Source organism: Rutilus rutilus (genome assembly GCF_951802725.1).
Source record: "Rutilus rutilus genome assembly, chromosome: 2".
Classification (NCBI taxonomy): Eukaryota; Metazoa; Chordata; class Actinopteri; order Cypriniformes; family Leuciscidae; genus Rutilus; species Rutilus rutilus.
The window spans coordinates 23,099,051-23,119,998 of record NC_140210.1 but is presented as its reverse complement, the minus strand read 5'-3'; the positions used below and the strand labels follow the sequence as shown (position 1 = coordinate 23,119,998).

Sequence of the window (20,948 nt, the reverse complement as noted above, 5' to 3'; positions counted from 1 at the left end):
TAACTGGGGCAGACGCAAATTTGCTTCAAACACGTGAATGCACAAAAAGCAGCCAAAAAAAAAATAAATAAATCACTCGTGCCAGACGCTCAATTTGCCTCTTTCGCGTGAACTGGACGCGCGAATGAGGTGAAATCACGTCCATCGCGTCGCACTAAATGCTTCTATCGTGCCGCAAGACCTCAGGCCCGCGTCTTTACATTGACTTAACATGGAAATCACTCGCTCCAGATGCTCAATTCGCGTTCGGTGTGAGCGAAGCATAAGGATAGTAATTAGCATTTGCACAAGCGCATTCAGCTTTCAAGGGAGTTGAAGCGATGCATTCGTGGCTGTTCTTGCATGATTCTTTCAGAGTTACAGAATCTGGCATTTGAATTTAGCCCGCTTAACTCCTGAGGGGATTAAATGCGCGTTTGTGCGAGGCGGTTGCTGTGATTTTCTTGAGAGGATGAGAGTTAAGCACCTACTCTCTGCAGCTCGGGTCGGAGTCAAACAGGAATATTTTTGTTTAAGCTCCTCTTGTTAGCTCTGGTACTGCTCTGATTAATTTGATATATCTTATTCTGATTAATTATAAGATTTTAAATTACAGTGTTTTGAAGAGTTGTTTTGAAATGAGTCTGGTTGCCCTCCTCTCGTAACTATATACTAGTTATTCGGCTGAGGCCTCTATTCACCCAAGCATCCAGATTGTCTTTAAGGATGAGTGTAGTTTGGCCTCTTCTCGATCTGAAAATTGTTCTGCTGAGGCATCCGCTCACCTGAGCTCCAGCCAGACATTGACATCAAATGATTGGCCCTTTCTAGGCTACCTTGCTACCTTGGTAAACTGTCTTTTAGGTTTAGTATGGTTGGCCTCTCTTTATAATAATAATAATAATTAATTATAATAATAATAATAATTCATTACATTTATATAGCACTTTTCTGGGAACTCAAGGCGCTTTACATATGGAAGGTGGAATCTCCTCAACCACCACCAATGTGCAGTATCCACCTGGATGATGCGACAGCAGCCATATTGTGCCAGAACGCCCACCACACACCAGCTTATTGGTGGAGAGGAGACAGAGTGATGAAGCCAATCAGTATTAAGGGGGATGATTAGGAGGCCATGATGGATGGGGGTCACTGGGCAAATTTGGCCAGGATGCCGGGGTTAAACCCCTACTCTTTTTTGAAGGACATCCTGGGATTTTTAATGACGACAGAGTCAGGACCTCGGTTTAGCCTCCTCTCGATCTGAGGATCGTTCTGGTGTGGCCTCCACTCACCTGAGCTCCAGCCAGACAGTGACATCAGGTGTTTGGCCTTCTCTGAGGCCGCCTTGGTAAACTGTCTTTAAGGTTGAGTTTGGCTGGCCTCCTTTTTATAGAGAGTTGTTCTGCTGAGGCCTCTGCTCAACTGAGCTCCAGTCAGACAGTGACATCAAGTGTTCTGCCCTATATGAGGTCACCTTGATAAACTGTCTTTAATGTGGTTCGCCTCCTCTCACTATAAAGAGTCGTTCTGCTGAGGCCTCCAGTTAGACAGTGACATCAAGTGTTTGGCCCCATGTAAGGCTGCCTCAATAAACTATCTTTGAAAATGATTTGGTTGGCCACCTCTCGCTATAAGAGAGTCGTTCTGCTGAGGCCTCCGCTCACCTGAGTTCCAGCCAGACATTGGCATCAAGTGTTCGGCCCTATATAAGGCTGCCTTGATAAACTGTCTTTGAGGATGAGATGGTTGGCCTACTCTCGCTATAGGGAGTCTCCAAAGCTATGCCTCCTCTACAACACATGAACGCTTACAGCAAGGAGCCAACAAAAGCGTCACGAGAGACTGCATTAAACTACCTTGAGTCTCAAAGCACATAACATTACAGTAATAATGAACAAACAACTGAAAGAGCACTGATCTGTACCACCTGACTGCTGCAGATTCTTTTAGGCATTGATAGTGTTGCCATTGAAACACATTATCCGAGTCACGAACTGGTCCTAGTATAACATCATGGGTTTCCATCACTTCAAAATTACAGAAGTTATGGGGTGACCGTGGCAAAAGATCATTGTTTTTGATTCAGGACGAACTGTAAAAGGTGGCTGCCTCTTTCAGTTGCCGTGTTCAATGACTGACTTCTGTCTAACTCTACATAGCATAAAACACGCTGATGACGTGTAATGTCAGCGCAAGCATGGTGTCTCAAAAACACGGTTTGAAATCGCTGGTGTTTCTGACATCACAAACTACCTTATAACCAATCATGTCAACTTGCCGGCGTTCTTTAGCATATCATTAACCGCAAACTAGCAAAATTGGGTAAATTTAGCTATATAGCGGGTGTATGATGTATATTACGATGTTATGATGAACTATATGCCTTTCTCCTGACGTTCTGAGTTGTTCAAAGCATTTCTGGTGATTTTTAGAAGGCAGCTGTCTGACTCTGAGATGTGAATGGGAACATGGTTTGTGTAACATTAGAACACATTACTAGCTGTTTGATAACATAGTCAAACAAAAGGCTAATCATATTAATTACTGTTATGTGCCCGACATTGTAAAGAGTGATACCATTGTGCAGCATTTACCTAAGTAAGTTGGCCAAATTAATCTTTGAGATGGCGTGAGTGAGTGGAAGCGGAGCTAATTAGCATATCCATGGCTCTGCATATGCTAAGTGAAGCAAGGGTGATGAGGTACATTCAAGCTATTTTAAGGCATAAATAATTTTTTATTCACAAGAAAAAACTTTAAATATGTCATTTTGGTGATCAAAGATTAATTTAAGGGATAAAATTATTGATTTCAGATGGAATTTAAAATAAATACATTATAGTGCTCATTTAAGGATGTGCATTTATTTATTGGATGGAGCAAGAACACCTAAGTATCTAAAATGCATGTGTAGTTCAGTTGAGTGATGAAGTTTACCCTCTATAAGTTAATGCTGTTGAACTGAACTGAATGTATGAAGCAAACTGTCTACTAAAATAACCACAATATTAACAGGAACACTGAAATAAGAGTATGGTTTATCTGTCAATCCAATGCACTTGAAAGTTGTAGGCCTATTTGTTACTATAACAAACTGTGCGCTTTTTCTTTCAGAATCATCATTGGCTGGTAGAAAGAAAAATAGAATAAGATTAGTTGGAAGCATTAAAGCAATTTAATTTATTTTAATAATTTAATTGTAGCAATCAGCTGATAAGAGTTATGTAATTAATTTGCTTCAAGTGAGTGATAGCTTGGCTATATACATCAACTATACAGTAAATAGTTGATAGTTGTACAATTACAGGCAACTGTAAAACAGTATCAAATATGGGTCAGAACTTACCGTATGGACAGGGCTGTTTCTTATGCTCTGGAATTATAGGTATTTTTCTTAGAAAATTCTCCAGACTTGGCCCATGACGACCCAATGGATCATCAGGAGGCATAAACCTGGGAGATTTTTTTCCAATATTAATTTTCACATTTTTATAAATGGCAACAAAGCAAACTTAAAATGTAAATCCCACAAATATTTATACCTCAAAATTCCAGGTTCAACAGACTTACTTATCATTTACAAAGGAATACATCAGAAGGCGTTCATCAACAAACTTCTTCCACTCCGGTTTCTCAACAGCCAAGTCTCTGTAGTTGTCATTGGAAACAATGATGCCATCTGATTCATAAGCTAGCTTAACAATAAACCTGTCGTCATAACAGACTACTCTGCGGCCCTGGACACGACGTGAGGGTGTGAAAACAAGAATCTTATCCTTTTCCAGCCGTCTCAAAATCTCCTGATCTGTAAGGAAATAATGTAAAAAAATCTGTTTGATTGATATAGTCACATGGATGCTAGACCTAAAATAACAACAAATGGAAAATAAAATTAAGATACCATCAAATGTAGGCCTATACCTAATATAACAAAGGAAAAGCTTCACAGACAAGTTTAAATGTCAACATGTGCTAATTTGATTGTCTGAGGACAAGCAGGCAAATATTTTCACCTGTGATAAGAGCATCAGGGCGGGACTGTTCTTTCCTCCAGGCTGGCACAAAAACTGTAATGTCTTGATGGCCACGTTCAAGAAACCAGTCAACTGCAAGCTGAATGCCATGACAGGAGAACATCTGTTTATTGCCATGGCTGTAAAAATGAGAAAGAAAGAAGAAAGTAACAATAAAAAATATGTAACACTATATGTAAATAACTATTTTAAAAGGTCACTTTGTTGATTTGAATTAAAAATTCAGTAACAAATGTCAATCAATGACATAGAGGATATATATTTGAAGATTATGGGCCCTATTTTAACGATCTAAGCGCATGGTCTAAAGATCACAGCGCAAGCAAACTTAGAGCGTATCTGAATCCACTTTAGTTTAACATTAATGTGTATTTTGGGTGTAACGTGCAATAAACCAATCAGAGTCTAATCTCCCATTCCCTTTAAAAGCCAGCTGCGCTCACACCATGGCGGATTCACCATTTACATGGCAGAATTTTAACTGAACGCTTCTCTAGCGAGGAAACAGATCTGCTCGTGCACAAGGTTAAAACGCGCAAGCAGACCATCTACGGGACAAAGTGTGGATGCATTGAGGATGCACAGGTGTATCCTATACGGAAGTGTTTCTTGTCGCAAAGTTGAACATTCTGACACCGCTAAGGTGGGGATTGGTGGGGCTATCCGCTTGTTAAGTCTGACGTCACACATCACAGTTCCGGGTCCAAACACTAAGGGTGTGACGAGATCTTGTGCGACAATATGTGATATTAAAATGTGACGAGATTTCTTGTCGAGTCAAAAGCTGTCTCGTGATGGAGCGTGAGGGTGAAATTAGCATAGAATATGCTACTGCTAGATTTTCATTACACCACCTCCATTGTTGTTTTGCTTTTTTATAGAAATTAAAAAACATTTAATTCAGTTGGATAACGGTCGCTCTATCAGAAGCCTGAATCAGAAGTTCTGGAAGCTCATAATTCATGTACAGTAAGGTCTGAACTAGAGACTCATGTGAAATCATACAGGAGAGAAGCCAGTCAGTGTTACAGTTACAAACCTTTCACAGTGCTTGTATATTGTTGACTTTCAATCTATATGATAATTCATACTCAGAAAGTAGAACTGAAATGACATTAATAACAAGATTTCCCTTTCGTAGTCACTACGAGTTACGTCGTGACGACGAGTGGGGTTTCGCTTAGAAAGCCTCTCACCTTCGAGAATTAGAAAACGAGCCAATGGCAATGAAATGCCTTGGGTCTGCGGAATTTGCATAGCGTAACTCCGCCCCACCTCGTGGGTATATAAGGAAGTACGCTGGCAACATGCAGTTATGTTTTCGCTTCGGAGCCAAGAGCATTCTTCACTCCACAAGCCATTCTGAGTTCATCTCTTCACTCTTCGAGACGAGCAACTCTCCAGGTGTTGGTGTGAAGGCAATCTCCAGCGAGTTCACACTGCCTGCTGATCTGTGCAGTGATCTGCCAGTGAGTGTGTTTCTCCCTGGTCGCTTCAGCATCTGCAGAGTTTTTTCCTCTCACAAAAAGAGCTTGCACGCTTTTCAAAGATGTCTCGCCCGTGCACTTCTGGTTGTGGTCGGACTGTATCTGATTCTGATGGGCACAATCGCTGCTTTGTGTGTTTGGGCATTTATCACGCTAAAGCAGCGTTTGTGGATGACTCATCTTCTCATTGCAGGAACATGACCATCGCAACACTACGGTCGAGACTCAATGACCTCGTCAGAGGGAGAGTCCCCTCATCCACACCCCGATCTACCGCCTCCACGAGATGTCGTACTTTGGCTGGTGGCCAGGGTGACCTGAGGGTGATTGTGTGGAACAAAGTGCCGACGATTGCTCCTCGGCCCACACCCCCCTCTCCTGTGTTGCTACCCGTGAGCGTTCAGACTGAAACCACGGGACCGTCCACGTGTTTCTTTCGGCGCTCCAGATGATGATGCTATGTCCATCACAGCATCACAAGGTGGGCAGGAGTCATTGGGAAGTGGGAAGGACCGGGGTCGAATATTTTGTTCTCAACTCCCCATGAGCACTCTCAACCCTGATGTGGTTAAAGAAAGAACTGACACTCCCATCTCTGAGCACACAGAGTTCGGCTCCGACTCCGAGAGCCGCTCCGACTGCTTCATATGAGACCGCTTCAGCTCTGGCTTCGCGATCGAGTTCCGAGGTGGGCATGGCAATACGGCACGCTCCCAGTACCAGTTACTCCGACCTGCCGTCAGACCTTCACCCCGTGGTCGAACCTCAGCTTTCTACGGGCCAGAGTGCCCTTAGAACGAGTTTCCAGGCATGTTGTTGTCTCAACAGATGCCTCAACCACGGGCTGGGGTGCCATGTGCAATGGACATGCTGCCGTGGGCTCCTGGACAGGACCCCAGCGCCTTTGTCATGTCAATTGCCTTGAATTGCTGGCAGTATGTCTCACTCTGCACCGCTTCCATGCGTTGCTCAAGAACCAGCACGTACTAGTCCGATCAGACCATGTGGTCAGTTGTCTACACCGCGACAGTAGCGTACATCAACCGACAAGGTGGTCTATGCTCCCGCCGTATGTCGCAACTTGCTCGCCACCTCCTCCTATGGAGTCAGAAGCCTCTGAGGTCGCATCTGATGGGGAACCCTATGGCACACTCGTCCCGATCTTTGAAACCACCACGTGTGGCTCCTGGACGGGACGAGGCAGGTTTGAGTACCCTACCACCAGCGGTGGTGGCTACCATCACTTCCACTAGTGCATCGTCCACCAGACATGTTTGTGCATGTCACACGTTGAAGTGGAACCTCTTCGTCACCTGGTGTTCTTCTCGCAGAGAAGACCCCAGGAAATGCCTGATCAGTGTCATGCTTTCCTTCCTGCAAGAAGGGTTGGAGCGAAGGCTGTCTCCCTCCACCCTGATAGTGTATGCTGTTGCTATCACCGCACATCACAACGCATTCGAGGGTAAGTCCATGGGAAAGCACGACCTGGTCATCAGGTTCCTGAGAAGAGCGGGGAGACTGAATCCTCCTCGCCCTCCTCTCGTTCTCTCTTGGGACCTCTCAGTGGTTTTACCTGCCCTGCAGAGTGCTCCCTTTGAGCCTCTGCAATAAGTGGAGCTTAAGTTCTTGTCAATTAAGACAGCGCTCCTGGTTGCATTGGCCTCCATTAAGAGGGTAGGGGACCTGCAGGCATTTTCCGTTGACAAAGCATGCCTGGAATTCGGGCCGGCCTGCTCTCACGTGATCCTGAGACCCCGGCCTGGATATGTGCCCAAGGTTCATCTTGGGCTCTAGCGCATGGCGCCTCACTAACAGACATCTGCAGAGCTGCAGGCTGGACGACACTCAACACGTTTGCGAGATTTTATAATCTCCGAGTGGAGCCAGTGTCCTCTCATGTATTCCAGTTCCTCCAGCACTGTTGACGTCAACGCCAGAGTTATGCCACCGGCGTAACTTTTGCGATTGGCTAGATGCCACCATGTTACCCCTCTGGGCAACCCCCATATGTGTATTTTCACTGTAAGCCTCTCCGAGCATGTGTCTTTCCCTTGGCAAGCCACCTTGCCCCCCCTGGGGTTGAAACATTCCACCCTGCGGGCTGGACACCCCAGTGTTTCTCCATATGCAGCCCGTGTGTATATATATATATATATATATATTACCCCCATAATATATCAGCAGCATGTATGTAAAAGTTTGTAGTTTTGAGATAATGACATTTATGCATGGTTTGTGAAAAAATTAAAACAAAACTGTCACTGAAATAAGGTCATAAAACCCATATTGATTATTTCTTCACAAGACTTTTGAAAATTGTATGACGTAGCCTAGAATATTTGCTCCAAAACTATGTGAAAATCATCCTGCATACTCATTCAGATAAGACAATATATTGATTTAAAATTTGCAAGACATGTTTTATGTGAGAAAGCTTTATGCGAAGAGGCTTGAACACATCATGAATATTTTATTTCTTTCACACCTGAGAAAGACAAAGACCCTCCCCTAATGGCCCTATTAGGTGCTATCAGGCCCTATCATTCTGAGCAACCTTGCACAAAGAATGAGGAGATTTAAAAAAGAATGGCTTTTTGATTGTTTGGATTTATTTACAACACAACATAATCCAAAGATACACAACAAATGACAAAAAAAAGCACATTATTTAACAGACTGAACTAAAGACAGAGACTTGAACAGTCACACACCTTTGTGCCATTCCTGAAACATACATTTCATTTCCATGGTGTTTGATTTTTCACTTTACCATGTTCATGTACAGAGACTCATGTGAATGTTGAAGTCAGCAGGACTCATCAGTGGGGCATCTGGTCCCTGTAAAAAAAAAACGCTGTGAACATGCTGACATCAAGAGAAACTATAGGGCTGCACGATTTGGGGAATACATTTTAGATTTTTCAGGTTAAAATTGCTTTTATACATACATACACTACTGTTCAAAAGTTTGGGGTCAGTAAGATTTTTAATATTTTTAAAAGAAGTATCTTCTGCTCACCAAAGCTGCATTTATTTGATTAAAAATACAAACAAAAACAGTAATGTTGTGAAATATTATTCAAAATTAAAACAGCTGTTTTATATGTGAATATACAGTAAAGTGTAATTTATTCCTGTGATCAAAGCTGAATTTTCAGCATCATTACTCCAGTCTTCAGTGTCACATGATCCTTCAGAAATCATTCTAATATGATGATTTGATGCTCAAGAAACATTTATGATTATTATCAATGTTGAAAACAGTTATTTACATTTTTATTTCATGATGCCATGATGAATAGAAAGTTTAAAAGAACAGTATTTATCTGAAATCTAAAGCTTTTGTAACATTAAACACTACCGTTCAAAGGTTTGGGGTCAGTAAGATTTATTTTATTTTTTTTGGGGGGGGGGGGGAAGAAATAAAATAAATCAATACTTTTATTCATCAAGGATGAGTTAAACTGATCAAAAGTTACAGTAAAGACATTTAGAATGTTGGAAAATATTCTATGAAAAAAATGTGTACACAACATGTTTCTTGAGCATCAAATCATCATATTAGAATGAGTTCTGAAGGATCATGTGACACTGAAGACTGGAGTAATGATGCTGAAAATTCAGCTTTGATCACAGGAATAAATTACAGTTTAAAATATATTAAAATAGAAAACAGTCATTTTAAACTGTCATAATATTTCACAATATTACTGTTTTTTTTTTTTTTTTTTTTTTTTATCAAATAATTGCAGCCTTGGTGAGCAGAAGATACTTATTTTAAAAAACATAAAAAAATCTTACTGACCCCAAACTTTTGAACGGTAGTGTATATATAAAATGAACACCAGGTTTGTTGTAACGTGGCATAGGCTGCAGTGCTGCATAATAATAACAATAATAACATAACAATAGCCTATAAATCGTTAAAATGGAACACTTCCGGTACACTGCACTAGAGAAAAATATATTGATTATCATATGTTACTTCAATCTCATTTCATAATGTCATAACGAAAATAAACATTTGGAGTAAAAAAAAAAAAAAGAAGCCTATTGTTTGGCGCATTTTGCTTTTCAAATGCAAAGGCGTGCAGAGAACATTTACTGAAGCGATCAAGCCGCTCAAAACTATTAAACTAATTATTGTTACCATATTATACATCTACGTTTGAGCAGATATCCACAAACACAGTATTTAACAGTAAACACGGTTCTAAACATTATAATATTCACCATAGTATACACTCATACTAGCCTACTTTTACCATGCTGTGTTTTATTATAGAATATACAAATATCCTCGTGTCGGACATGTATATACATTTAGCACTGAAAGGTTGCCTACCAGTCTAGTTCACATTTCAACATGTTTCTGTCTATTTATAGATACATATACATGTACGATATTAGGCTTCATGTTTTTAGTCCAATCTCATTTCATAACATAACATTACATTTTAATCTGGCACCAGTTTAACATGTCTTACCTTAAAAATCTTCTCATCTTCAAATCGCGTTCTTCTAATTCTTCTGAGGTAAATCCACGGTAAACAGCACAGCACAGCACAGTCTTCCAAACTCGATGAAAAGCAGAGGAGTAAGTTACTGAAGTTTCTGATTCTTTGTTTTGAGGCGATTGGGCGTTTACAGGTCTGCGTTCCTCCGCATGGATCATTTGCATGTCAATCGCTTGTGCGCACATGGGCGTGGTCACATTAGAATGAATTAGGACACGTTTGAGAAACTGTACATGCTGCTGCTTTCATACGGATTACTTAGAGAATATTTGTTTTTTATATAATTTACATACTTTAAAAATAGAGACTCCAAGTGTTGTATAGACATGCGTTTCAAGTCTGTGTGACAAACATTCGCTGAGTTTCAGGTCATTTTCTGTCGCGTTTCAGAATGAGTTTCTCATTGAGAGAGACGGCAGAACGCGCATCATGTTTATTTTCTTTATTTAACGAAAAACACATTTTGTTTTTATTATGAGTGTACACAAATAAAAGAAGACATTTAACATTTTTGAATGATGTATAACACAAGTATGTAAGATCAAAATCAACAGAGTATTTTGAGTCTCTTTTGCACTGATAAGAAAAAAAAAACGATCATTCGTCGATCATTCGATCATTCGTCATCACGACGTAACGTCTCCGTTCCTTACTCAGGGAACGAGGGTTACATACGTAACCGAGACGTTTCATACTAGTAATTTAGAAACTAAGTTAGCAGCAGCCATGTCCATCATTTCAGAGACCTTTTACGAAAGGTTAAAAAAAAGTTAACTTCAGTGATGTAACAGTTGTGATGTAATCTTGAGGACCTAATCCTCAGAGCAAAAAAAGGGAGCTAGCACTGCTTTTTACCCAGAGTTATGAAACCCTGTTCCTGGTGGGCATTGCAGTGCTGAACGTGTTAGAACGCTATGACTAGATGCTTAGCAACCGTCTCATATTTACATGCTTTGGACAGTCACGGAATACTGTGCATATAACAGTTGTATATAATAGTTGTTTTAGATTGACTTGATCGCTAGCTGACGACTTGATTGGATCAATTGCTCCTGTCTGCCTTGCTGCTGCTGTTGAGTTGGTTTGCGTCTGTAAGCTTTGTATAACTTTCTGTTTTGAATTATTTACTATCGTTCCTTGTTGTTGATACAGCTAAATATAGCTTACTCAACATCACACATTAACCTGACATCGCTAGCTTCAATCTAAATCATTATTACTAGCACAACACGCTAGTAATTCGCTAGCCTGTTAGCGTGCCATCCGTGCGCTCTATTTATTTTTATTTTATTCTTTTTTTTCGCGCACGCTCGCACCTTTTACGAGTTCAAACAATTTAGGTGAGTACGATCGGTCAACAAACACAGTCATGTCATCTTCTCCTCTTATTGTCACTTGCACTTCATGTAACATGTATAGCATAGCCTTCTCTGTCAGCACAGGATTTACAAGTGATAAATGCAGCGAGATAGTCAGGCTGACGGAGAAGATTTCAGAACTACAGACACGCATCCAAACGTTAATCGAGGTTAATTGTAAGAGTGCAAGGGCTTTAGATGCTGCTTTGGATGTGACTAGCTTAGTGAACTCTGTACATTGTTCGGTTCTGGCTGTAGAGCCCATGCAGCAGGGCAATTGGGTGACGGTGAGACGCTGTAGTCACGGGACAAAACACCGTTCTTCCGTTCAGATTACCATAACAAATAAATTCTCCCCACTCAGTGAAACACCCACTGTGAAACCTGTTGAATGTGCCCTAGTTAGTGGCGATTCTATTACACGTAACGTAAAAATAGAGACACCAGTCACCATAGTCACATGTTTGCCGGGAGCCAGAGCGCCTGACATCAAAACAAATTAAAAAAGTGCTGGCTAATCGTAAATTCTCTAAGATTATTATTCACGTCGGCACTAATGATGTTCGACACCGCTATTTGGAGATCACTAAAATTAAAGTTAAAGAAGTGTGTGAACTCGCAAGTACGATGTCAGACACTGTAATTTGCTCTGGCCCCCTTCCTGTTTGCTGGAGTGATGAGATATTTAGTAGACTGTCCTCACTCAATGGCTGGCTGTCCAAGTGGTGTCAGCAAAATAATATAGAATTCATAGACAATTGGGAAAGTTTTTGGGGCAGACCTGACCTGTTCAAAAGAGATGGTATTCATCCCTCCTGGGATGGTACTGCTCTTCTCTCTAGTAATATGACACATAGTCTTAGAGCTCAAACATGAATTGGGGCTCAGGTCAGGAAGCAGATAGACTGGCTAAACCGACCGTCTGCTATCTGTCTCACGTCACCGAGGTCAGATAAATCCCATCACATAGAGCCTCTTTCACCTAGATATCATCATACAGTATAGAGACTGTGTCTGTTCTCCGAATTAGGAAATACAAAAAACTTCCAAACCCATCTAAGGGTAAAAATTGTATTGTTGTTCAACAAATAAAAAACAGATATAATACAAATGAGCAAATGATAAAGTTTGGGTTGCTGAATATTTGATTCCTACTTCAAAAGCATTTATTGTTAATGATATGATTACAGACTATAACCTAGATGTGCTGTGTTTGACAGAAACCTGGCTAAAACCAAACTATTACATGACTTTAAAAAGAGTCCACCCTCCAAGATTACATTTATAAACATGAACCTCGTCTGAAAGGCACCAGGGCACCATACAGACTTTTTCAAAGAATTTCCTGACTTTCTATCAGAGTTAGTACTGGCAGCAGATAAAGTCCTAATTGTTGGTGATTTTAATATACATGTAGATAACGAAAAAGATGCATTGGGATTGGCATTTAAAGACATTCTTAACTCTATTGAAGTTAGACAACACGTGTCAGGACCTACTCATTGTTGTAATCATACTCTAGATCTAGTATTATCACAAGGAATCAATGTTGATGCCGTTGAAATTCTTCATGTTAGACCTATCACTTCTGCCACTAAAGATTGCTTTATTAATAATCTTCCTGATCAGTTTCATCATCTCAGCATCCCAGATAGCTTAGAAGAACTTGATATTGCGACAGAAACTCCAACGGCGTGGTACAACGAGCACACTCAGGCCCTTAATAGAGCAGCCAGAAAAATGGAGCGCAACTGGAAGAAAACAAAATTAGAGGTATTTCGAATTTCATGGAAAGAGAGAACGAATGCGTACAGAGAGGCCTTAAAAGCTGCTAGATCTGCTTATTTGTCAACCCTATTAGAAGACAATAAACAAAACCCTAGGTATTTATTTGAAACAGTTGCTAAACTAACAAAAAATAAAGCTTCAAGCCCAGAAGTTTCCAAGCAGCACAGCAGTAATGACTTCATGAACTTCTTCACTTATAAGATTGATAATATCAGGGAGAAAATTATAACTATGCAACCGTCTACTACAGTATCGCATCAGGCAAGGCCTATCTGTGCGCAATCGTGCTCTCTTTCCATGAAATGTGAAATACCTCTAGTTTTGTTTTCTTCCAGTTGCACTCCATTTTTCTGGCTGCTCTCTTAAGGGCTCTCTGTGCTCGTTGTACCACGGCGTTGGACTATTTTCTTTAATCTTCTTTAAGCGCAAAGGAGCAATTGTGTCTAAAGTGCTGGAAAAGAGAGAGTTTCTGTCGCAATATCAAGTTCTTCTAAACTATCTGGGATGCTGAGATGATGAAACTGGTCAGGAAGATTATTAATAAAGCAATCTTTAGTGGCAGAAGTTATAGGTCTAACATATTTGTAACACGGAGTTAGCTTTGCAGCCTTGGCTAAATGAAGTTTACACGAGACTAGATAATGATCTGGGATGTCATCGCTCTGCTGCAGAATTTCAATGGCATCAACATTGATTCCATGCGATAATATTAGATCTAGAGTATGATTACGACAACGAGTAGGTCCTGACACGTGTTGTCCAACTCCAATAGAGTTAAGAATGTCTTTAAATGCCAATCCCAATGCATCTTTTTCGTTATCTACATGTATATTAAAATCACCAACAATTAGGACTTTATCTGCTGCCAGTACTAACGCTGATATTCTGATATAACGCAAATTCTTTGATAAAGTCTGTATGGTGCCCTGGTGGCCTGTATACAGTAGCCAGCACAAATCTCAAACATGATTTATCATTTACACTATATTGTTACATTAAGTACCAACACTTCAAAATAATTATATTTGAAACTAGACTACTCAGTAATTCTGAAAATATTACTATAAATGACAGCAACACCTTTGCCTTTCAGACAAGGTTCATGTTTATAACTCTAATCTTGGGGGGTGGACTCATTTAAAGTCATGTAATTGTGGACTATTTGCCTTAAAAGGGAACAGCGAGTATGTAAAACCATACATAGTAATGATCTGATGTAATAGTGTCAGTGTAGTGTAGTTTTTTGTAGTGAGTATACTGTGACACATCCCCTGATTTTCTACTGGTTAGTGTTAATCGCCATCTAACGCACCCAGTTAAGAGCTACATTTAGCCTTAGATGCTATGGATATGGTCCCTGAAGCACAGGTTGTATCAGCTGACAATTTTCCCAAAAAAATAAAAAAACACATTATAAGGACAAATACAAAATTTACTTTTAAAAATGGTGTAAAAAAAAAAATGGTGTTGGTATTTTTTTGGCAAGTTTACAATTTAAATTAAACCATGTATCAAAACTTGTGTGATATTCCTTTAAAATAATGTTTTAATAGATTTCATAATTATTACTATTGTTGTTAAAAAAAAAAAAAAAAAAAAAAAAACATTATACTGTGCAATTTCTTTCATAATTTCTTAGAGTTAGACCGAACTTTTATTTTGGTGGGTTGTAATGAAGACATTTGAGTTTCTGTGTTTTAATAAACTATTATTATTATTATTATTATTATTATTATTATTATTATTATTAAGCCTACTTGGGGAGTTCAAAGCAGGATTGCAAAATGCTTGCTCTTGAAAGAGGGGTCAGTACCCAGTTTATTTGGACCAGCTTGCTCCTCAGAATCACAACCTGTAAGTATGATTAATTATTGATGTATATATTTTCTACCGGGTTTTCAAAATGAGTAGTTTTGTGTTTTATATTGTGTAGGTCTACGGCTAACCGGCTAACTCACGTTATTACTGTCTTAATCAATTAGTTCTGCTAAGCAGCTGTGGGCCACTATTACCTAAAATTGTGTCCATTAATGCAGATTGTCTGCCGTTCTTACTACTTTGGATAATGATAAAAGATGAAGTTAGATTTTTTTACAAACTTCAATGTTTCATCAGTCATTCACGTTAGTGCTCGGCTAACATTTGCGCTGTTATGATACAATTCCAGTATGTGCACTGCAATAAATTAGAAATATACACATCGGTTTGTTGATGGACATTCACTTGTTAATTCTGATGTTGAGGAATTACAGTTGCAACATCTCATAATGTACCTCAAACTGAGTAGCGTATGACTGAGAAATGTCCTGCTCAAGTCGTCCTTGCAATGGAGGTTTGGGTTGAATAACTAGTTCTTCCAATGTTTTATCATCGAACTCACCTGAATTCAGCCTGAATCATCGGACAAGTAGTTTGAGAATCATTCAAAAATGTGTTGATGTGCAATGTATATTATGAGAAAATTAATGTGTTTTTTGACCTTTGATGCATGTAAACCTGTTGTAGGAGACTCCAAAACAAGGTAACACTTTAGAATAATGGTCAGTCATTAATAAGTAACTATGCAGGAAGTAATGCAGGACTAATAAGTAGTACTACATTAACACTTCAGCTACTACTATTACCTAATATGTAAACAAGCTAAACTAATCAGTAAGTGATTAGGATTAGTAATTTAGGAGTAAGATAGTTCCTTATTAGGTAATCAATAATTACTCAATGAGATTGGCATCATTAAGAACTAATTATGACAAATTATCTCAAGTGGCCGAGGTCACAATAATGTATATTTGGACTGGGCCATAGACAGCCACTTGCTTCATTCCTGAATGAATCCGCATTTTGAACGAATCAGTTAAATGAATGACTCACTGACTCACTCATTAAGACAGTGACTTGCCACCACCTACTGGCGGTCTTTCTCTCATAATCTAAGTATCATTTCATTTTGTCATTCATTTCATATTTCTTTATTCAAAGTATTATATTTAAAACATTAATCTCATAACACTATGCAATTGTAATTGCTGTGTAAATCCTCTGAGCAGCATTAGACAGTTTGTAAATGTGTCTAAATGCCACTTCAGAATTCAGATGCAGCTTTTTTGGCTGATACTGATTTAATTTGATTGGTAACATCCTAGTTTTTATTGTTCTAATTGCATTTATTGATTAAATAAATAAAAAATAACATAAGATTACATGAATTTAAAAAGATTTAAAAAATTACCCTTATAAAGGGTTACAAGTATTGCCCCATAATGGGAAAGTTAATTTCTTTCATTTGATTTCAGCTTCATCCCTTGTTCAAAACGCAGCATGCTGTCTAAAATAAAAGATATGACTGCTTTGTATTTACACCTAAATTGATACTGGCTGATGGGCAGTGTGGGTGCAGATGCGAGGTAGCCTACATTTCTATTCCTGAAATAATCAGCTAATATTTTTTTGGCACGTAGTTTTTTTTTTTTTTTTTACGAATAACTAATAAACGTGCCGTTTTTCTAATTTTTCTAATATTAAATCGAAAACGAATGAACACGGTCCTACCCTGATTAGTTTGAACCTACTTACTTCCATTTTGTTTTCTTTTAATAAAAAAAAAAAATGGTAGTATGTTTATTGTAAGTAGTGAGTAAAAAATAATGCAGTTTCAAATTTGAAAAATGAAGTCTTTAATTGTGGGGGACCTCAATTTAAATGTGGTCAATTTAACCTCAGTGTGTTTCTTGGGTTTGGACGGTGAGTTTTTAAACACCAATATTTCTGTATCTTTGGGTAAGCATAAGCAGGGGCCACAGTTGACTGGGGGTAAAACCAGTACTGGTTACCAGGGCCCCAAGGGGAGAGAGGGCCCTTGAAAAGTCTGGAATATATTTTATTTTACTTGGATATTTTCATTTCCTAATTAAATTTCATAACGAATGTCAGATGAAATGTAAAGTTAGTGTATTGGCTGAATAACTTGGTTGACTGACTGACTACATTTTGTATACAAAAAAGTAAAGACTATCTAAGGTCTCACGGTCCCACCCCTTGCTAATGCGCCAAATGGTTTAGTCCATCTGCATGCATTTTGTTTATGTTAGGTAGTTGAGCATCTAGGTAGTGGTGTGGAGCGCAAACTTCTGTAGAAATGTCTTTCTCAAAGAAAGCCAAAACCAGGCCACCAAAAAAGAAAGGAAAGACAGGGGAAGGAAAGAAAACAAAATGAGGGGAAACAATTGGTAACTGACTTATTTTGAAAGAAAGGTGAGCACAAGCTAGAACACGAAATCTATAGTGCTAAACTGTTTGAATATCTCCGCGATCGTTAGTGCTAAAAATGAACTGCGACAACCCATTGAAAGAGCAGAACATACACTTTCAGGTGATAATTTGGTTATACATGCAATCTGAGGTAAAGGCTAAATAAATAAACTGTACAATAACTATGCTGTTTGCATACAACACACCATTATAATAGCCTAATTTGAAACGTTTAATTTTAAATTAATAGTTTTATAATCTCTCAAATTTGCAATAATAGGCTAATCAGTGTAATTGGTAGCTCATCGGTAGCTACATATTATGTCAACATTATATTTAGCCAATGTCAGATTTAGTAGAAGCAGATCTTAACATTGTGAAACACATGGCCCTCAGTTTCAGAAACTGTCACATCAGGGAGTGGAGTGGAGTAGCAACAGACCCTTCATCCTCCTCTTTAGATTTGAGACAAGGTGAGCTAATATAGTTCAAAATTAAAGCAAACCATGTTTAGCCATTTTGACTGAATGGTGTTAAGTAACACTAACATCATAGTGTGTTTTATTATTTTATTAGGTTATAATTAGGATAAGAGGTTAATCAAATGTATCAAATATCAGGGGCCGGTTTCATAAAGATAAACTTTGACTATGGCTTAGATATAGTAGATAGTCAGACTTCAGATAGACATCTAAATCAGACCGTTGCACAAAGCATTTAAGACTCTGACTATCTTAAGTAGGACTACACTGCAATGCATTCTGGGTAAAATAAGACTTTTCAAAACAAAAAACATGGCGGATCGAGTAAGCGCATTCAACCGCTCAGTGCAGTTTAGCCCAGCGCAAAATATGTGTTTGTTGGAGGAGTATAACAGTTACAAGGACATTTTACTTTGGAAATTTAGCAGAGAATGTAGTAACAACAAGAAATGTTTAATTTGGAAAAAGATTGCTACGACAGTTAACAGCGTTAATCCGACCGTTGAGCAGAGCGTTAAAGAGGTACAGAAAAGATACAAAAACATGGTACAAGATGCCAAAAAAAGAAATATTTAAGAGGAAATATCCAAAAACGGGAGGAGGACCCCAAGAGAAACTTAAAGACACCACTGAAATGGTGATGACACATATGGTGGACAGTCGCCTATGTTCTGGGGGATAAGCGGAGGACGTGTGTGGCGTCAACATCGACGTTACCGGCGGAGTTCCCTCAGCCACTGACAGCAGCACTCCGCCTTGTCAAGAGGAAGAGCCAGACAGTCAAGAGGAGAATAACACTATAGACCGGTCTAAAATAGCTTTGTGAAACTGGCCCCAGGTGTTATATATACAAAAAAATATATATATTGTAATACAATTTAGCTTAAACTTAGTAACCACAGTAGAGAATGTTGGGAAAGGAGGTTTGAAATGTGTGTAGACATGCACACGTGACAAATTATCAGGCTACTCTAAGCATTACAGTTAATAGTTATTATCCTATAAACATCTAGGCCTACAGATTCGTGTGTACAGAGGGTTTTGAGGAACATGGGGGCTCATCAGGACTGCCTATGCTACACCCCTGAGCATAAGAGGCAGTTCATCCAGTACGAAGACTCTTTAGTTTCAACATAAGAAAACATTTCTAGCAAATATGTTTGTCACCTTCATCATTTGTCACCAGAGTAGCAGGTGCTGCCGCTAGAGGTCTATTGTTCTGGATCGGATCAACTTAACCCTTTCGTCCATTTTTGGTGGTCTGGTCATCTGTCACAATGTGCTTGCAGGCAGACGAAGACAGATGAATAAAGTACTCAACATGGTTTAATAGCAAGTATTCTCAAAGGCAGGCAACCAGGCATTGGCAAAACACAACTTTTCGCAAAAGTGACTAGACAAAGACTAAGTGAACAGCAAGAACTTAAATACACAATGGTGATGAGATGAATGACCAACAGCTGTGATGATAGTTTTTCTCCATGGTTACAGATAGGTGGTGGGAAACCCAAACAAAGGAACACAGGAACTGAAGAATAACAAACTAAAAGTCCATGAACAAAACTAAACAGAACAGAATGGTGACACTTACAGATGGCCATCTTTAAATATTTGCACAAATACCACATAGCATTGAAATTAGACACACATACAGTATATATATTATATGTATACTCACACATAATTTGCTTCTATTTTAGAACACTTGATAATTATCAAATCAAAATATGTGTAGCCTGTGGGTTTGAGGTACTCTCTTTTCTCTCTCTCTTTGCCCTCTTTCTCCGCCTCTCGCTCACTTTCACTCTTCCCCGTATTGCTACGTCACCTAATGTGGGTGGGAGAGGTTGGCAATTAAGAGCAGGCAGGTGTATAGGCACCTGGGGTCCTCATGCCGGTAGCTATTCACTGTAGCTAGCTGCTAGCGTGTTGGAGTGCAGCAGTGTTCCGGGGTGCTGTTGTAGCGCAATAGCAGACGGATGTGGGCCACTTCAGGCAATGATGCGGCACTTCAGGCCTACTTATGGCCCGGACCAAATGTGTCTGAGCCTGAAGTGGCCCACATGTAAAATGGCAAATATGGCCCAAATATTTTAAATCACATGTGGGCCTTTTTAGGCAAAGATGCGGCACTGATGGCATTGTGTAATCTGAATGTGAGCCTAAAGTGGCCCATATGATAAATAATGAATATGGCCCAAATATCACAAACCAAATGTGGGACAACTATGGCAAAAACGTGGCACAATCGACAATGACTAATCTGGATGTGAACCAAAAATGGCCCACATATGTTTCAGCAAATGTGGCCCAGTTTTCTTAAAACATATCTGGGCCAGTTTTGGCAAAGATATGGCACAGTGGCACTGTCTCATCTGGATGTGAGCCAAAAGTGGCCCACATATAATGCTGCAAATGTGGCCCAGTTATCTTAAAGCGAATCTGGGCCAGTTTTGGCAAAGATATGGCTCAGTGAACACTGGCTCATCTGGGTATGAGCCAAAAGTGGCCCACATTTGATGCTCCAAATGTGGCCCAGTTATCTTAAAACACATCTGGGCCAGTTTGGGCAAAGATATGGCTCAGTGAGCACTGGCTCATCTGGGTGTGAGCCAAAAATGGCCCACATATAATGCTGCAAATGTGGCCCAGTTATCTTAAAACACATCTGGGCCAGTTTGGGCAAAGATATGGCTCAGTGAGCACTGGCTCATCTGGGTGTGAGCCAAAAGTGGCCCACATATAATGCTGCAAATGTGGCCCAGTTATCTCAAAATACATCTGGGCCAGTTTTGGCAATGATATGGCTCACTGAACTCTGGCTCATCTGGGTGTGAGCCAAAAGTGGCCCACATATAATGCTGCAGATGTGGCCCAGTTATCTTAAAACACATCTGGGCCAGTTTTGGCAAAGATATGGCTCAGTGAACTCTGGCTCATCTGGGTGTGAACCAAAAGTGGCCCACATATGGTGCTGCAAATGTGGCCCAGTTATCTTAAAACACATCTGGGCCAGTTTTGGCAAAGATATGGCTCAGTGAGCACTGGC

At 39.6% G+C, this 20,948-nt stretch overlaps 1 protein-coding gene across 1 annotated transcript in view; it reads right to left on the bottom strand.

Annotated features, from left to right (window-relative positions):
• Window positions 1-20,948, bottom strand: part of LOC311281283 (putative ribonuclease ZC3H12C) — a 238,735-nt gene that overhangs the window by 11,104 nt on the left and 206,683 nt on the right. Inside the window, exons 3-5 of the mRNA XM_084394113.1 lie at window positions 3,999-4,138; window positions 3,556-3,790; window positions 3,332-3,438 (exon numbers count right to left, since the gene is read on the bottom strand). Coding sequence (XP_084250239.1) covers window positions 3,332-3,438; window positions 3,556-3,790; window positions 3,999-4,138 — 482 coding nt within the window. The remainder of the gene's footprint in view (window positions 1-3,331; window positions 3,439-3,555; window positions 3,791-3,998; window positions 4,139-20,948) is intronic.